The following is a 15263-nucleotide window of genomic DNA, read 5'->3' on the forward strand; positions in this document are numbered from 1 at the left end:
AACTACCCTGTGACCCAACCTCCTCCTTCAACACAAACTACCTCACGACCCACCCTCCTCCTTCAACACTAACTACCACACAACCCAACCTCCTTCTTCAACACAAACTACCTCACGACCCAACCTCCTCCTTCTACACTAACTACCTCACGACCCAACCTCCTCCTTCAACACTAACTACCACACCATCCAACCTCCTTCTTCAACACAAACTACCTCACGACCCAACCTCCTCCTTCAACACTAACTACCACACAACCCAACCTCCTCCTTCAACACTAACTACCTCACGACCCAACCTCCTCCTTCAACACTAACTACCACACCATCCAACCTCCTTCTTCAACACAAACTACCATACGACCCAACCTCCTCCTTCAACACTAACTACCTCATGACCCAACCTCCTCCTTCAACACAAACTACCACACGACCCAACCTCCTCCTTCAACACAAACTACCACACAATCCAACATCATCCTTCAACATAAACTACTACACCATCCAACCTCCTCCTTCAACACAAACTACCACACGACCCAACCTCCTCCTTCAACACAAACTACCACACAATCCAACATCATCCTTCAACATAAACTACTACACCATCCAACCTCATCCTTCAACACATGACCCAACCTCCTCCTTCAACACTAATTCCTCATGACTCAACCTCCTCCTTCAACACAAACATCAACACCAGCAGTTTTCCATGATGTCGGAGCCTCCTAGACTTTCCCAGTTCATGGACCCTTAACATCCCAATGTTTGTGGGTACATGCGTGTGTGTGTGTGTGTGTATGTGCACACGTGTGGTGCTAGGAATTGAATCCATGCTAGGCAAGCACTGTGTGTTCTTAAACCAAAAGAAATCCCAAAAAGTTGCATTTATTGAGTTGTTGGGCCAAACAACTTAACCGTGGTAGGTGCTTGATGTCCCATATGTATTGTGGCTCCCCTCATGTCCAACAGAGGTCCCTGTGCATCCATCGTCACGCAGGTGTCTGTAGAGGTACACAGGGTAGGTAGCTGCTACTCTAGCCGTGAAAACCGACAGGACATACCTGATGACCATGTGCCCAAACAGGGACAGACACGAGGACCATGAGCCACACGGTTAACAACCAATTGGCAGGAGGGTGATTAATGTGCAAGGACCACCTGGCTCCCTGGTTGTCTTGGCAGGAGTGTGCAAGGGTCACGTGGCCTCCGTGGTTGTCTTGGCAGCTTCATGACTTGTGGAGTGTGGAAGGGCCACGTGGCTTCTGTGGTTGTCTTGGCTGTGAGTGTAGAAGGGCCACGTGATCTCCACGGTTGCCTCGGTGGCCTTGTGGCTGTGCCAAGGACACATCTCCCCTATCAGTCAGGCTTCTCCAGAGCAGCAGAACTACTGGGCTGTGTGTATGTACAGAGAGGGATTAATGTGAGCAGTTGGTTCCCCTGAGGGTGGAGACGTGGCTGGCAGCCGGGAGACCAGCATGACGGTGCGAAGGAAGCCCAAGGCAGCCGGCTGAGGATCCAATCACTCTGGGAGGCAGAACTTTTAGTTCTATTTGGATTTTCAACTGATTGGATGAGGCCCACCCTCGTTATAGAAGGAAGTCCGCTTACTTAGAGTTTACTGATTGAAACATTAATCCCATCTAAAGACCCTCTAAGTGGACATCAAATTAATCCTCAACTCCCTAGGTATTTTATGTCCTCACATTCTGCTCATTGAGATTGGGACTGGACTGGCCATGGGCCTCTTTCCTCTGGGCCTGGATTTCCTGGGTCCCCACCAAAGATGCAGTGACATCAGGGAATGCAAAGCTTTATGTGAAGCTTTTCCCCACGACCCACGACAGGGCGACGGGTCTTCAGGAACGGACCGTGGGGAGGATGATAAAACAAACGCTTCCTACTCCTCCCTCCCTGACTCTCACCTGCTCCTCCAGTGGCCCGGGAGCAGCAAGCCCAGATGTCAATGTCACAGCAGCTCCTGAGGACTTGGGACGTGGCTGTTCATGTACACCAGCTGGACAGGCCCAGAGACCACCAGTGGCCAGCATGGCCACGGACAGCTCAGTGGCCGCTGCCCTGACTGTCCACAGCACTCTGAGTGCCATTTGAGGACCAGCCTGTCACTGGCTGTCCGTTCACATGATTCTGGATGCTGGTCCCTTGGTTGGGCCCTGGGTGGGCGTGGAACTTGGCCTAGCCTAGGAGAGGGCCACTTTGGGCCTTTAGTGACCTGAGTGTCAAAGGGCTGAGGAGAGAGGGTCATCACAAGGGGCTGGAGTCTGAGGAGTCAGTTACGCTGGGGAAGGTCAACTGCAGGTGCTGAGGGTATCATGGCCACACTTAGCAGCCCTGCCTGGGGGACATGGCCACGGAACCACTGTCCCTGGAAACTTCCTTTCAGCCAGGAGGTCAGGCACGCCTGCATCTTCACACCACCCGACGTCCGTGTTGTTCACACACACACACACACACACACACACACCCTCTTCTTGGGTTCAGCCAATCTGAACTGGGTAATGGTCACCAGGAATGGAGGGGGTTCTGATAACAGAGACCCAAATCCCACCCGGAACCCGGCCCAGCCTGGTTTGGGCTGACTCTTCTTGGCCCTGGTTCCTCGCCTTCTCCTCGACCTGCGTGGTCCCTCCCGGTCACACCACCTTTGGTTAAGGACTTTTATTACCCGTTGAAAACGGCCCTGAGCAAGAGGCAGGACAGAAGCCCCCGCAGGAGCCAGCACCTGGGGCTGCCCAGCTCTGAGCACCCCGAGGACCTGGAGTCCCTGGACTTGTGTTTCAGGGTGGACCTCCTTTTCTCGGTGTCAAAGGGCCGCCCCTCCACCTGGGTGACGTTCTTGATCCAGAGCTGGTAGTTGGCCAGCGAGGTGTATATTCCTGGGGTGTTCTTCTGCCCACAGCTCCTGCCCCAGCTGATGATGCCCACCTGGGACCACTTCTTGTTTCCTTCTGTCGTGCAGACCAGGGGCCCCCCACTGTCGCCCTGCAGGCAGAGAACAGAGTTCATGGCGGGTCCTGTTCTAAGCTGCCCACTGAGGCTGGGCTCAGCTTGGTCAAGGGAAGGGGCTTCACTGGCTCCCCGACTCCAGGCTGCCAAAGGAATCCCACCCATGCTCCCCTGGGGGCGCCCTGCGGTCAGCCAGCAGCTGTGGGGAGACGCATGCAGGGCCAGGCAGGGCAGAGCCAGGGAGGAGGACGCAGTGGTCAGTGAGAAGAGCGAGGAGCGCGCCTCTGCAGCCCAGAGAGGGGCGGGAAGGAGGCAGAGGGGGGAGGGAGGCCAGCGTTGAGGATTCTCAGATCAGAGGCTCTGGAGAGGGAGAATAGGAAGTGGGCGTGAGAGGCGTCGTCAGCGGGCACCATGAGTGGGTCTCCTCTGGTGTCCTCCAGAGCTGTGGGGAGGACGGCATTCTGTTGAACACTCTGGAGTGGGTGCTGGGGGGCACAGGAGCTAAGTCTCCCTGGATGCACTGCCCCCGCTGTGGGTCTGTGACTTGTGTGGTTGTGCCCACACATGATGCAGATGTGCCAGGTATCCACCAAGGACCTCATGTACACATGGCTTCCTCTCACCCCTTCTCCTGGAGGACCAGCCTCGAGGAGGAGAAAGCGCTTGCTGAGGGTCACCCGGCCAGAGCCGGAAGCCAGGGTCTCCTGATGCTAACACCCCCAGCTCCCCAGCTGGATCCTTCTGTCACACACTGCCGGTGGCCTTTCCTCAGTCCTGCGGGCTGGCTGGACAGTGCAGCATGGGGTGGACTCCGGGCAGGAGTCTCCTGCTGAGCTGTTCCTGTGGCCTGGCTCTGTGGCGGCCTCTCGTCAGCCCCACGGCCTCCTCTCGGTGAGCAGAGATTTTGATTCCCATTTTGTAAGTAGAAAGTTCGAGGGCCACGAGAGGGCTGACCTCTGCTGGACAAACCCTCACAGAGGAAACGCATCATGCCTGGTCTGGGGGTCCGAGACCTCCTGGCCTAGCAGAGAAGATGCACTTGTGGGCCCTCAGGAGACTCGTGTGGCGTGAGACAGAGGAGGGCGCACTCTGGCTCTGGGAGAACGAGGGCAGGACAACTGGGGAGATGTGACTCGAAGGGCACCCAGTGGCTTGACGGGCTGGGCCGGGTGGCTGGAGGGGCCTCAGGCAGAGGGCAGTAAGAGGAGGTGAAATATGAGGGTCCAAAGCAGGTCACGTGGGGGACGGGCAGGAGACACCACCAGGTGTCTGGCCCCAGATGGACACTGGACATAGGCTGGGAGGACTCATTCAGGGTCAGAGGCTGCAGGAGACAAAGTACAGGGGAAGGTCAGGAGTAAATGTGTCCCTGTGGAACTTGGTCTTGCTGCAGAAGCATCACTGGGCAGGGGACATGCAGCCCCTCACTGTGACTCCACAGAGTCGGGGGTCATGACTGCCTGAGGACAGCCAGCAACTTGGGCCCAAACCAAGTGGCCTTTTCCAGGACAGAGTGTCCCCCGGCACCTCCTCTTGCCCCGGTGCTGGCTGGTGAGTTACAGGGCAGAACCCGCTTGACAGCTTCTATTCCAATCGCTCGCTCCTTCTGCAAATGTTGTCTTACGTGATCTTCTTTGTTTTATGAAGGACACCCGTGGCAACAATGTCTTAGGAATGTTGCCTTGATTACTTATTTCCTTACACAACAGGGTGAGGGTGTCCCGGGCAGGAAACTTCCATGTCCATCATTCTGTTGGAACGGAGAGACGCCCGTCTGCTCTCTAGGACGGTGGCCCATGAACTGCAAAAACCTGTGAATCGTTGGGACGAGCCTGTGTAGCGGACGTTCCAGAAATGGGTTAGCACCGTTGCTCTGTGTGTGGCCCACCAGCTGCCTTCAGGGAACAGTTGTCCCTTCCTGGTGGCTGGGCCCAGGGGCGTCCGTAAGTGGACGTCCTTCTATGTTGGTTTTTTCTCTTCCTCTTGGGAAGCAAGCAGCACCAGAGGAGCCACCGAGAGGGGCCTTCCTGCAAGGGCTCAGCCTGTAGCCGGGGTCTCTGCTGAGAAACGCTGGCTGAGAGCTTCCCGAGTTTGCCACCAGGAGATGAAGGACACCACTGCTGTCCTGTTTGGCGCAGAAGCAGGTGACCGGGCTGCAGGCCTGGCCTCTTCACTGATGTCGGACTTTGGGAAAACCGCTTAGATTCTGAATCCCTGTTCTTTCACCTTCCAGCCCACCTCACAGAGCCACAGGGAAGACACAATCGCTGATAAGGTGCCGAAGAGCTTCAAAGTGACCGCAGGTCTGTCCAGGTGGTCAAGGGAGTCATGAGTGATCACGATAACCACGTTTTCTCTTCTGTAAAACGGCCTTCTGGTTGAATGTGTTCAGACTCCTTCTCGGCTCTAAAGGCCCGTGGTTCTGAGGGCCTGTGCGTTTTTCTGCAGAGTGAGAGATGAAGTGGGACGCAGCCTAGAACGCAGCCCAGCTCTAAACCAGGGTCCACGGCAGCCCCTCAGCCAGACTGGCCCACGTCCAGCGCTGCCCGCTCGGACCCCTCCTCCACCGGCAGACTCCAGGGCCCTTTGGGGTTCCCCCCAGGGGACCTCTCCTCGGGGGTGACGTTACTGTCGGTTCTGACAGCCGACAGCACCCAGCTTGCAGCTGGGCCTATCTGACAAACATTTCTTAGGCATTTGTCATGGGCAGAGCACAGGGCGCGGCCCTGGGAATTCACCCCTGAATAGACAGGTGTCTGCCCGGCCGGGAGCAGGCAGGAGCCCAGAGATGGGCTCACCAGGATGGCTGCTCCCCAGGAGACGCCACCAACGCTTCATCTTCTTAGCTGGGGATAAGTTCCAGTTTATATTTTGCTTGATTGTGCCACTTTAAAATTATTTTTAAAAGTTGGGCGTTTTGAGATAATTGAAGACTTTATTGTAAGAAGTAATGCAGAGATTTCCCAACCCCTCAGTTTCCCCAGTACTATCTGGCAAAACGGTAGAGCCTGATGGGTACTGCAGAAGCATCACTGGGCAGGGGACATGCAGCCCCTCAAGAGGCAGGACTTCTCTGTGCTGAGGAGGCTTCTGCTGCCCTCGGTAGCCGCGCCCACTGCCCCCTTCCACAGACAGCCCCGCCTTGCAGCCACCAGCACTGGCTTTCCGCTGGACTTAGTGGGCAGGATCGAAGGAGGTTACTTGCTCCACTGTATCTGGGTCCAGGTCCTTTGTCCTGTTAGGTTTGGTGATCGTGTACATCATCCAGGACCGGAAAGGAACAGGGCGCGCTAGGTGTTCGGTCTGGCTGTCCCTTTGGTCCTCTGCTGGTGGAGTCTCGTCTGCCTGGCACGCTGCTGGCCTCCACCTCTGCTGAGCTCAGAGGCCTCGCTCCTTCCTCTTCTGCCTGCCCAAACCCTGACCCAGCAGGCCCTTCCCAAGGTGCCATCTCGTGGTCTACCTGGGGAAACTACCAGTCTCCTCTGTTATCAAGAAACACTAGAGAAGACTGTGGGTAAACACAGGCCCCTTCCACGGTCGGGCTGTCTGTCCTTCACTGCTTGGAGGGGTTACATCTGCACCTGGAGACTTGCACCCAGACCAAAGCCAGCACCCGGCTTGCAGGTGGGCCTTAATGGGCTCATCAGAGGGAGCCCCCCAGGACAAATAGAGGGTCTTTGAGCTTTAAACACAACTCCTGTCACTCCTTGGAGCCAGAGGGAGCCATGCTCTGAATGTTTTGTTTTTGTTTTCCATTTTTCATTATCCTCAACATCAACATCAATCAAATGTGTTTTTCTTTTAAAAGTTTCATGTCTGTTTTATTAAAGAGAACCTAAGAGATCAGACTTTGGTTCACGGTAAAGAAACCTGCATCACCCACTCTATTATTTCTTGCTTATTGACCCAACTGTCTGCCCAAGAGGCTAGGGGCAGGGACCACACCTCATTCCAGCCACCAGGGGCTGGCGTGCTCGATAGAGGTTGCTAAATGATGAATGATGATGACTCCTGGTATGGGCCTCAAATTCTCCTTGACTTTGTCTTTTTAGGAATTTCTACAAGTGGAAGCCTTGGGGTCCCATGTACCTAGCGTCCACTCCATGTCTGCACTCGCACAGCCAAAGGCCCTGACCCCCACGATTTCCCAGACCCTCAGTTGCCTCTTCCCAGCAGAGAGAGGGTACCCTTGCATGGCAGCCCCCCCGGGGTGGGGGCCTGTAAGTGGAGGAGGCAGGGCCTCTGTTACCTGGCAAGCATCGTAGCTCTCGTTCATGAATCCTGCGCACAGCATATTTTTGGTAAGTTTTGTAAACGTTTTTGCACATTCATTCCAATCTATGATGACCATCGGCACTTTCAACAGATCGGTTTTCATAGACCCTTTGTCAGCTGTCCAGGGAGAGAGCATGTTAGAAAAGTCACCAGGCAGTAGACATTGCAACGGCGGTGCCCTAGAGACCGCCAGCCCCACCCACCATCCCGCATGCTGCTCATGCCCTGGCCATCCACCTTCTTCAGGTCATCTGTGCCCAAAGGGTATCCTGCCCAAGCTCTCCCAAGAGACCACCACCTGCTGGGATCATTCATTTGATGGCCAAACTTCGAGCCCTGCTCCAGCCAGCCCGTGAGCTCGACATCTGGGGACGGGCCAGTGGACAGCCCAGCATGGTCCTGCCTCCTCCGCTTGCTGCCCTGTTACCAGTTTGTCACGTGGGCACAGCGCTTCCCTCCCACAGGGCCACAGACAGCAATTTGCACCCCATAAAGAATCACTAGGCCCCAGGCGTGGAGAGGGCGATAAGTCTTCAGAGGGTTTACAGGGCGCTTGAGCCCCGGGCCTCCAGGTCTCCTGGGCTCCTTCTCCTTCACGCTGACCACACATGCATCTCATGATTCCTCCCCTCATCCTCATGCCCATCAGTTCCTGCCCTCCTCCTGCCTCCCCGTGGGGCCCTGGCCTGAGCAGCTCTCTAGGACGCCAGGCAGTCACACACCTGAAGTGGTCTGGCCCCACCCTGCCACCCAGCACTTGTGCCACTTGGAAGGCATGGGCTCTGGGGGCATGCAGATGGGCACTATCAGGCTATTGAACTCGATGGGCGAGGCCACCATCAGCAAGGCGATGTCGTTGTCCATGCTTTGTCTCTTAAATTTATTGTGATAAACTATGCTGCTGACCGGCTTTATTTCCAGACGTGGGCTGGTCAAGTCGTTGGTCCCCAGCACGACACTCAGATCCTCTGTGCTGGTGACATAGAACCAGAGAGGGGAGGGGAGGAGGGGTCACAAAAGCACACAGAGCTCACTGTGCCCCAAATACCAGTCCTCATAGAGTTTGGGGGGCCTTTAAGATGGTCCTTTTGTTGCTCAGAAAGTTTGAGGATTTAGAAACTAAAGAGAGGACAGAACCATCAGAGAACAGACCCCAGTCCTCAGGGGTCCTGAGGTTGAATGTGACCCTTACATGCAACAGAGCAGAGGCAGGGCTCAGTTTGGAGCACTCTAAAGAGCCCACAAAGGACTAGTTGGCCCAGACCAAGCCAGTCTTCAGATAGGTAAGGCCTGGTGACATGTGCCAATGATTGCACATTCTGCTCACGGCAGTGGTTCCAACAACCATTTAGAGACTTAGGAGCTGAGTTTAATTTGACCTTCCACTGGCCGAGCAGAAAGACCCCGAGTAATCAGACAGCAGGCAGGGCCCCTCCAGGCAGATGGGCAAGAACTTTCTGGTAGCCAGCTCTGAAGTGCCCCCCAAGAGCAGGTGCTGCAGTGTACTCGGCTTTGCACGCGGTTTCACGGGGTTTACCCAGATCTGTCAGCCTTTCTGGGTACCTTCCAAAGCTCTTGAGGTGGTGAAGCAGGGTGCCCAAGTGCCGGAGCATTCAGGACTGCCTTCCACTGTGAGCTGTGGTCCCTGGCGGGGTCACATAGCTTTATTGGACCTCAGTTTCCTTATCTATAAAATAGAGTAATTTATTCTGCCTGCCTCAGAGGGTCATTGTACAGGTAAGTAATTTAACACAGGTAAAATCTTAATGGGGTCCCTGGAGCATGGTTCATGATCAGGAAATGCCAGCAGTCAACCGTCAGCTGAGCAGAGAGCACCCTACAAGGAGCAGGAAGGACGCACTCAGGTGGCCAGAGACCAGACGTCCAGGATTTCCAAGAAGCACTTGGATGTCCTAGGACAGGTGGATGGACTGAGTGCTCCACCTCCATAGGCCACAGGTGTGCCTGGAAAGGACAGCGTGTGACTTTGCTGCACAGAGCCATGGGCCCTGGCACAGCTTGGGGTCCACTGTGCAGTGCCCACAGGCTGGAGGGCGGACATTCATGTCTGCATCAGGATACAACGGTGCCAGGACCCCTTCACCATCAGGTCTGGCCACGCGTGTGGCTGTCCGCGGCTGGCCCTGGGTACTTACGGTAACTCGCCAATTACGCAGTGAGCAGCTGTGAGGATCCACCAAGAGTTGAGGATGGTGCCGCCACAGAAATGTTGATTTGTTGCCTGGATACTCACCTGCCACGGAAACTCACCCACCTCAGCCTCCAGCCCCCCGACGATTCTGGAATACCGCATCTTCTGGTCCTCGAAAGTGGGCCTCTCGCCACATCCTGCTGGGATGGAAGAGAGCAGGAGGGAAACATAAAACACCTGTCACCTCCACATGGGCCCGGTTGCTGGGTGAGATGCTCGCAGACAGATCTCCCTGGCCCTGTCCTGGAGATGAGGACACTGGGCCGGCCCTGGAGGCTCCGGTGTGACAGGAGCAAACTGACAGGTTCCTTTTCGTTGAGCAGAGCTCAGGATGTGGTCCAGAACATTGGCTCTGACTCTGCCAGCTCTGGGGTGTCAGGCAACCACGTCTTCCCAGAGAAATTGGAGGAAATAATGTCCAAAGTCAACCCCACAGGACCCCTTCAAAGATACCCCAGTCCTCCAGGGCCGCAATCTGGGACCTGCAAATATTTTCCCTTACAAGGCAACAGGGAATTTGGAGATGGAATTGATCAGCTGACCCCAGCATCCCTCACTGAATGGACCCAGTGCAATCACAGGACCCTTAAGAGTGTTGGGGAGCTGGGGCAGTGGAGCAGGCACTTGGGAGGCTGAGACAGGGGGATTGCAAGTTCCAGACCAGCCTGGGCAACTTAGCAAGAAGTTGTCTCAAAATAAAGAGGCTGGGCGCAGCTCTGGGGTGAAGTGCTTGCTTAGCATGCATGAGGCCCTGGGTTTAACCCCCAGCACCACCAAAGAGAAATGGTAGGAGGAAGGCAGAAGGGAGTCCATGCTGGGTGGAGGTGAGTACAGGAAGGCCCCGGGAGATCAAGCCTGAGGCTCCAAAGATGGACACAGGGGCCCCAGACCAGCTCCAGGAGCCCCGGAAGGGGACGCTGAGGATCCAAGGCTGGTGTGTCTGCAGGAATACCGTCCTGCCTTGGAAATAGCCCTGGAGGCTGAGCTGACTTCTGCCCTACAGGATGGCAAGGTGAGGAATTGCTGTTTAAGCCACTCAGTTTGTGGCTGCTACTCATAGCAATGCTGGGAAAGGAAAAGATGTTTCCAGAACAAGGTGGGAGGGTTGATGTTAGAAAGCCCAAGACCCCCTTGACCCTGTCTTTATTCTAATTGTCCAGTCATTGGCTCAACGGTGGCTTTCAGGATGTCATAGTCTGGTTTGGAATGAGGAAGTCATGGTCATTTTTGGTTCAAAAAAATGGGGAATTTAGCAACATTGTATCAAGAAGCTCCAGCTGTCAATAATCCATGAATGTCTGTTCAGGACTTTTGGACCTGCACTTCCTATATCTGACTTATCAGACACACTATGGTGCTTAGATGTGTGTCCGATGCTGTTTCAAACACCTTACAAAGACCAATTCACTGTGACTTTTACAACCACCCTACGAAGTAGGTACTGTTATTTCCATCCCCATTTTATAGTTAGGACAAATGAGGCACAGAAAGGTTAAGTATTTGCCCAAGGGCACACAGCTAGTCCATGGCCCCACCAGGATTTGAAGCTGGGCATCTGGCGTTGGAGTTGACCTCCTACCACTCCCAGAGCTGCTGTCTGCCTGTAAGGTTCTCTTCACGGGTGCCTGGCTCACTCCCTCACCTCGTCCCCGCCTTGGCCTGAGAGTTGCTCCTTTAAGGAGGCCAAGCCAACCCCTCCATCCTGGCTACTCTGTCTCCTGCCCAGCATTACATTTCTTCATGTACCATCATGGCGTTGGGTCACTGGGGTCCCCTGGCCTGACTGATGCTAGAGCTTAAGCTCTGCCTTGGTGACGCTGGTCCCAGGGCAGGAAGAGGATGTCCCAACGATGAGGGAGCCTTGGCTCCAGGAGCCCTCATGGACACTCACCCCCGGGGCCAGGCCATCCGTGTTGGACGATATGCACTGACCTAACAGTAACAAACTGAAAGCGACCCGTGTTAGGTGGACAACACGCATGTTCACCCGTGTCGTCCGCGACTCCTCGGCTGGAAAGTCGGGCTCGTGGGGGATTTTAATGATATGGGGAAAGGCTTGGGATAAACAGTTGAATAGAAAAGTCAGGGTCGAAATCATATTTAGAACTTGTGATTTTACCGTATTAAAAATCTGGACATCCACACGTGGGAGTAACCACAGTCAGGATCCCTGAGTGGGGTGAACTCGAGAGCCCATGGGTGACTGCAGGGGGCTCCTCTTTCTGAGACGCGGCTGCGGCACCTGCTGAGAGCGTGGCCCTGGGGCAGACCCCTGAGTCTGACCCTGGCCCTGTCACTCATACATGATCTGAGGGAAGCAGCCGTCCCTTCTTATCCCCTCTCCACTCCTGAAATGGGCATGAGACTCTCTCCACCTACGAGATGGACACTCAGATGGAGCCAGGTTGATGAAGCCCCCACAGGGGCTGGAGCAGAGGGAGGGGTCCTTGAGCCATCTTAGCTGTCAGAATTTCTCCTCTCTTTGCACCCAGTCCCCAGGGACTGGCAGCTGGGCCCATTCTTCACTCTCTTGGTCCTGAGAACAGCAGCACCAGGGTCCAACCGTCCAACCCAAGTTCTTTGGGTTAAAGCAAAGCACCAAAGCCGGGTGGCAGTGAAGGCAGCAGAGATGGGGAGCAGGGCTGGGAATGAGCATGCACTTGGGGTGTTCTTCGGAGGATCTGCCCACACCCCCTCTCCCCCACGCTCCTCCCTGCACCCACCTCAGGACGGCTGGCAGGAGGCCAGGTGTGCAAGAGCTAGTGGGCAGAGGGAGGGAGGGAGGGACTGGCACAGCAGGCTGGCTGCTGCCATCAGCCCTACCAAGTTCCTGCAGAGTGACTTTGGGCAGGTCCTGGACCTTGAGGCTTGCTCCCACCCACACTTAGGCGAAGAGCAGAAACTCCCCCACGGTGGGCAGCTTCCACCTAGTACTTGGCCTAGAGCTGCTGCTGCTAAGTAACCCAGTTTCCTTCCAGCCCTGGCCACGTCTCAGAGGGGGGAGCCACCCTCTGGAGCCGTGAGGAGCACACTGAGACCAGAAGCAGCCTTAGCTTGACGTGCTGAGTCCCTCTTCCATTCTGCTGGCAGGTCCCCGGAAGCTCCTCACCCTGAGTCTGAAACTGAGGCTCAGTTACTTTCGGGCACATGCTTCTGGGCTCTCCATGATGCTTTCTGGGGTAAAGTCTTGGGTTTCAAAACCAAAGCTAAAGGTCAGATTGTCAAACTCTGGGCTGGGGAACAGGAAGAAAGACAAGTGGCCCCAAGGAGGGTGACTGGGAGCACATCAAGTCACCCTCTTGGGCTCTCCTGGAAGGGCCTCCCTGACCAGTTGGCTGATTACAAGCCCATGTCCGGCTCTTTCCTGCCCCTAATGCTCAGTGGGACTGAATGAGGAGGTGAGGAGGGCACTTGTCCCCCCCCCCCCAGTGCCCACTGGGTCTGTTGCTCTGGCCCCAGGGAGGAGCCCACATACCTGGGTCCGCCCCCGTGGCGTGGGTGATGAGCAGCACAACTGAGAAGAGAAGCATGGGCCTGGGCTGGGCTGTGGGCTGGGAGGTGGAGGAGGCCAGGGCGGAGGGCGGTGGTGCTGGCCGTGGAGGAACCAGCCCTGCTGGCGACGTCACAATGGGCTGAGGCTGAGGTCAGGAGGCTTCTTGCTACCTGTTTGGGTTCTAAAATGGTTCACAGAGGGCTCTCTGGTCTGAGCCTCCCTCCCAGCCCGCTAGGCTCCCTGCTGACCTGGCGTCCTACCTCCCCCCAGCCCACCCTGGGCACTTTGGGCCGTCACGCCCAATCCTTCTTTAAGGCTCCCAGGTCCCTCCACGAGTCTGTCAGGGGGCCCCTGGTGGAGGCCAGGTAAGCCCTGCCGGCTGGGCCTCTCCAGCACGAGGCCCGCGGGGTCCAGTGACCCTCTTCCTTCCTGCTCAGGACTCTGGCCAGCGCCCAGGCTGGGCCTCATGCTGGTGCAGGGTGCCCCATCTCCTCCAGACCCGCCCAGAGGGCAACACCCCCTGCCCCCAGCACTTTGTGGTTTATTCCACAGGAAGCTGAAGCAGAGTGTGACCAGGGTGGAGTGCCACGGGGTTTGGACCCAGTGACTGCAGGACTGTTACCCCAGAGTGATCAGAGGAGCCTCTGTCCAGCCGGACCTCAGAGGAGCCAGGAGTCAAGTGAAGAGGGAAATGGCACTCCGTGGCTTGGTCTTCCTAGGAGTTACTTAATTGCTGGTCTCTGTGAGAGTGTTGTTTCCGCACTGGCTTAAACTGTAACATTTCTATGCTATAATTCACACCCTGGGGCGTGTAAGCTCCTGTGACCTCGAGAAACACCTCCCTGTGACAAAGGCCACTTCCCAACATCCCTTGCAGATTCTCCTCTGCCTTTGTTCTGCTTCAATAAATAAGAATTTCTGCTCATGGTCTGTGGTCATGTGGCCCAAGAATTGAACCTGCCAATACTGTCCTAGGCAAGGAATGACACCAGATTTCCTCTGAAAGCCCCATGTGACCTCAGCTCCGGGCCCAGAACTTCAGAACCCACTACTGGCTCATCTGGATCCAGTGGCACCATAAACCTGAGTTCTCCAACCCTCCGAGTGGTGCTGGGTCTCTTGCTGAGCACGATTTCCACAACACAAGCCGACCTGGGCAGGACAAACTATCTTACTGGGTGGCAAAGGTCAGCAGGAGATGACCAAGCCGGGTTGGTGCGATGCCCAACCGCTGTCTCCCCCGCCCCCCCCGCCCTGCCACCACCTGGGAAGAGTCTGACTTGCAGCTAGCGGTTTGCTGAGTAGCACTGTGGCAGCCTGTGGAGCTGTGCCCCACCCAACACAGCCTAGTGTCACTGTCTCAGGGGCAGATGCCGGGTCTCACTCTGAGCTGGGGACTGGACGCAAATCTCTTCCAACAGAACAGGCTGGGCAGAGCCGACAAGAGGAAAAGCCCTTGCCCTCGCCTTAGTCTAGTGGAAGAGACAGAAAATGAATCAGTTCTGAGGACACAGATGGGCTGGGCAGGCCAGGCGCCGTGGAGCAGGGGCCACGGGGACAAGAGGTTGGGCAGGCGGGAGGCGGCGAGAGGTGAGGAGGGACCCGCAGAGAGACCTGACTGGAGGGTCCCGGGGGCTGGCGCGCTCTTGCTCTTGTATTTCTTTGTCACACCCTCTGCCAGCTCTCTGGCCAGCTTCCTGCTGCGGGGGCCGAATTCTCCCTTGGCCTCTGGGCCTCTCCTCCATCTCGTGTCCTCAGAGACAGATGACTGTCCAGTTCATGCTGCTCTGTCCAGTGTCTTCTCACTGTCCTGCACAGCCGTCGGCCACCTCTGTCCCGGCCTCTCCCTTCTCTCCCCATCCCACTGTTTCCGACCTCGGGCCAACAGCGTCTCTTTTTAGCTGTATCACTAGAGGCACTAGAGCCAGGTTATCACCACACGATATTCTCCTTTCTCATTTTGCCCTCCCTAACACAGTCCTCATGTTAAGCCCAATCTTTTAATGCCAGCTCTACCAAACAACCCCCTTGAATTCTCTCCCTTTCCCTCCACTGAACCTCAGATGAGGCTGAGATCTCCTAACAAGGTGTATTGGCATTTGACACCTGGTTTCAGAGAATATAAAAACTTGTCCAAAGACCCAAAGCTCTTTAATATCACAGCACAGAGCAGAACCAATGGCTCCTTAAGTTGATCAGAATCGGGGGGCGGGGGGGCGGCGAGAGATCGGAGCACGCAGATGAATTTGGCCTCACCTGGCTCTCCTCCAGCCCCTGCTGGGGAGGGAGCACTGGACAGGGGAGCATGGGGCTGGG

At 56.0% G+C, this 15263-nt stretch overlaps 1 protein-coding gene across 3 annotated transcripts; it reads right to left on the reverse strand.

Annotated features, from left to right (window-relative positions):
* Window positions 1–2664: 2664 nt before the first annotated feature.
* Prss55 (serine protease 55) lies at window positions 2665–13690 on the reverse strand. 3 transcript variants are annotated; one of them, XM_046459312.1, is made up of 6 exons: window positions 13570–13690; window positions 12930–13117; window positions 8806–9594; window positions 7965–8215; window positions 7217–7359; window positions 2665–3003 (listed from the first exon to the last, which is right to left on the reverse strand). In XM_046459312.1, the coding sequence occupies exons 3-6, from the start codon at window positions 8853–8855 to the stop codon at window positions 2683–2685; spliced, it is 765 nt and encodes a 254-aa protein (XP_046315268.1). In that variant the 5' UTR covers window positions 8856–9594; window positions 12930–13117; window positions 13570–13690; the 3' UTR covers window positions 2665–2682. The 3 variants fall into 3 exon arrangements, with proteins under 3 accessions (XP_046315268.1, XP_046315269.1, XP_046315266.1); XM_046459313.1 differs by having other exon boundaries at window positions 9399–9594; window positions 12930–13690; XM_046459310.1 differs by having other exon boundaries at window positions 12930–13690.
* Between the last annotated feature and the right edge of the window lie 1573 nt (window positions 13691–15263).

The sequence above is a fragment of the Marmota monax genome, unplaced genomic scaffold, assembly GCF_021218885.2.
Source record: "Marmota monax isolate L192 unplaced genomic scaffold, Marmota_monax_Labrador192_F-V1.1 WCK01_AAM20220418_F8-fsc00288, whole genome shotgun sequence".
Taxonomy (NCBI): Eukaryota; Metazoa; Chordata; class Mammalia; order Rodentia; family Sciuridae; genus Marmota; species Marmota monax.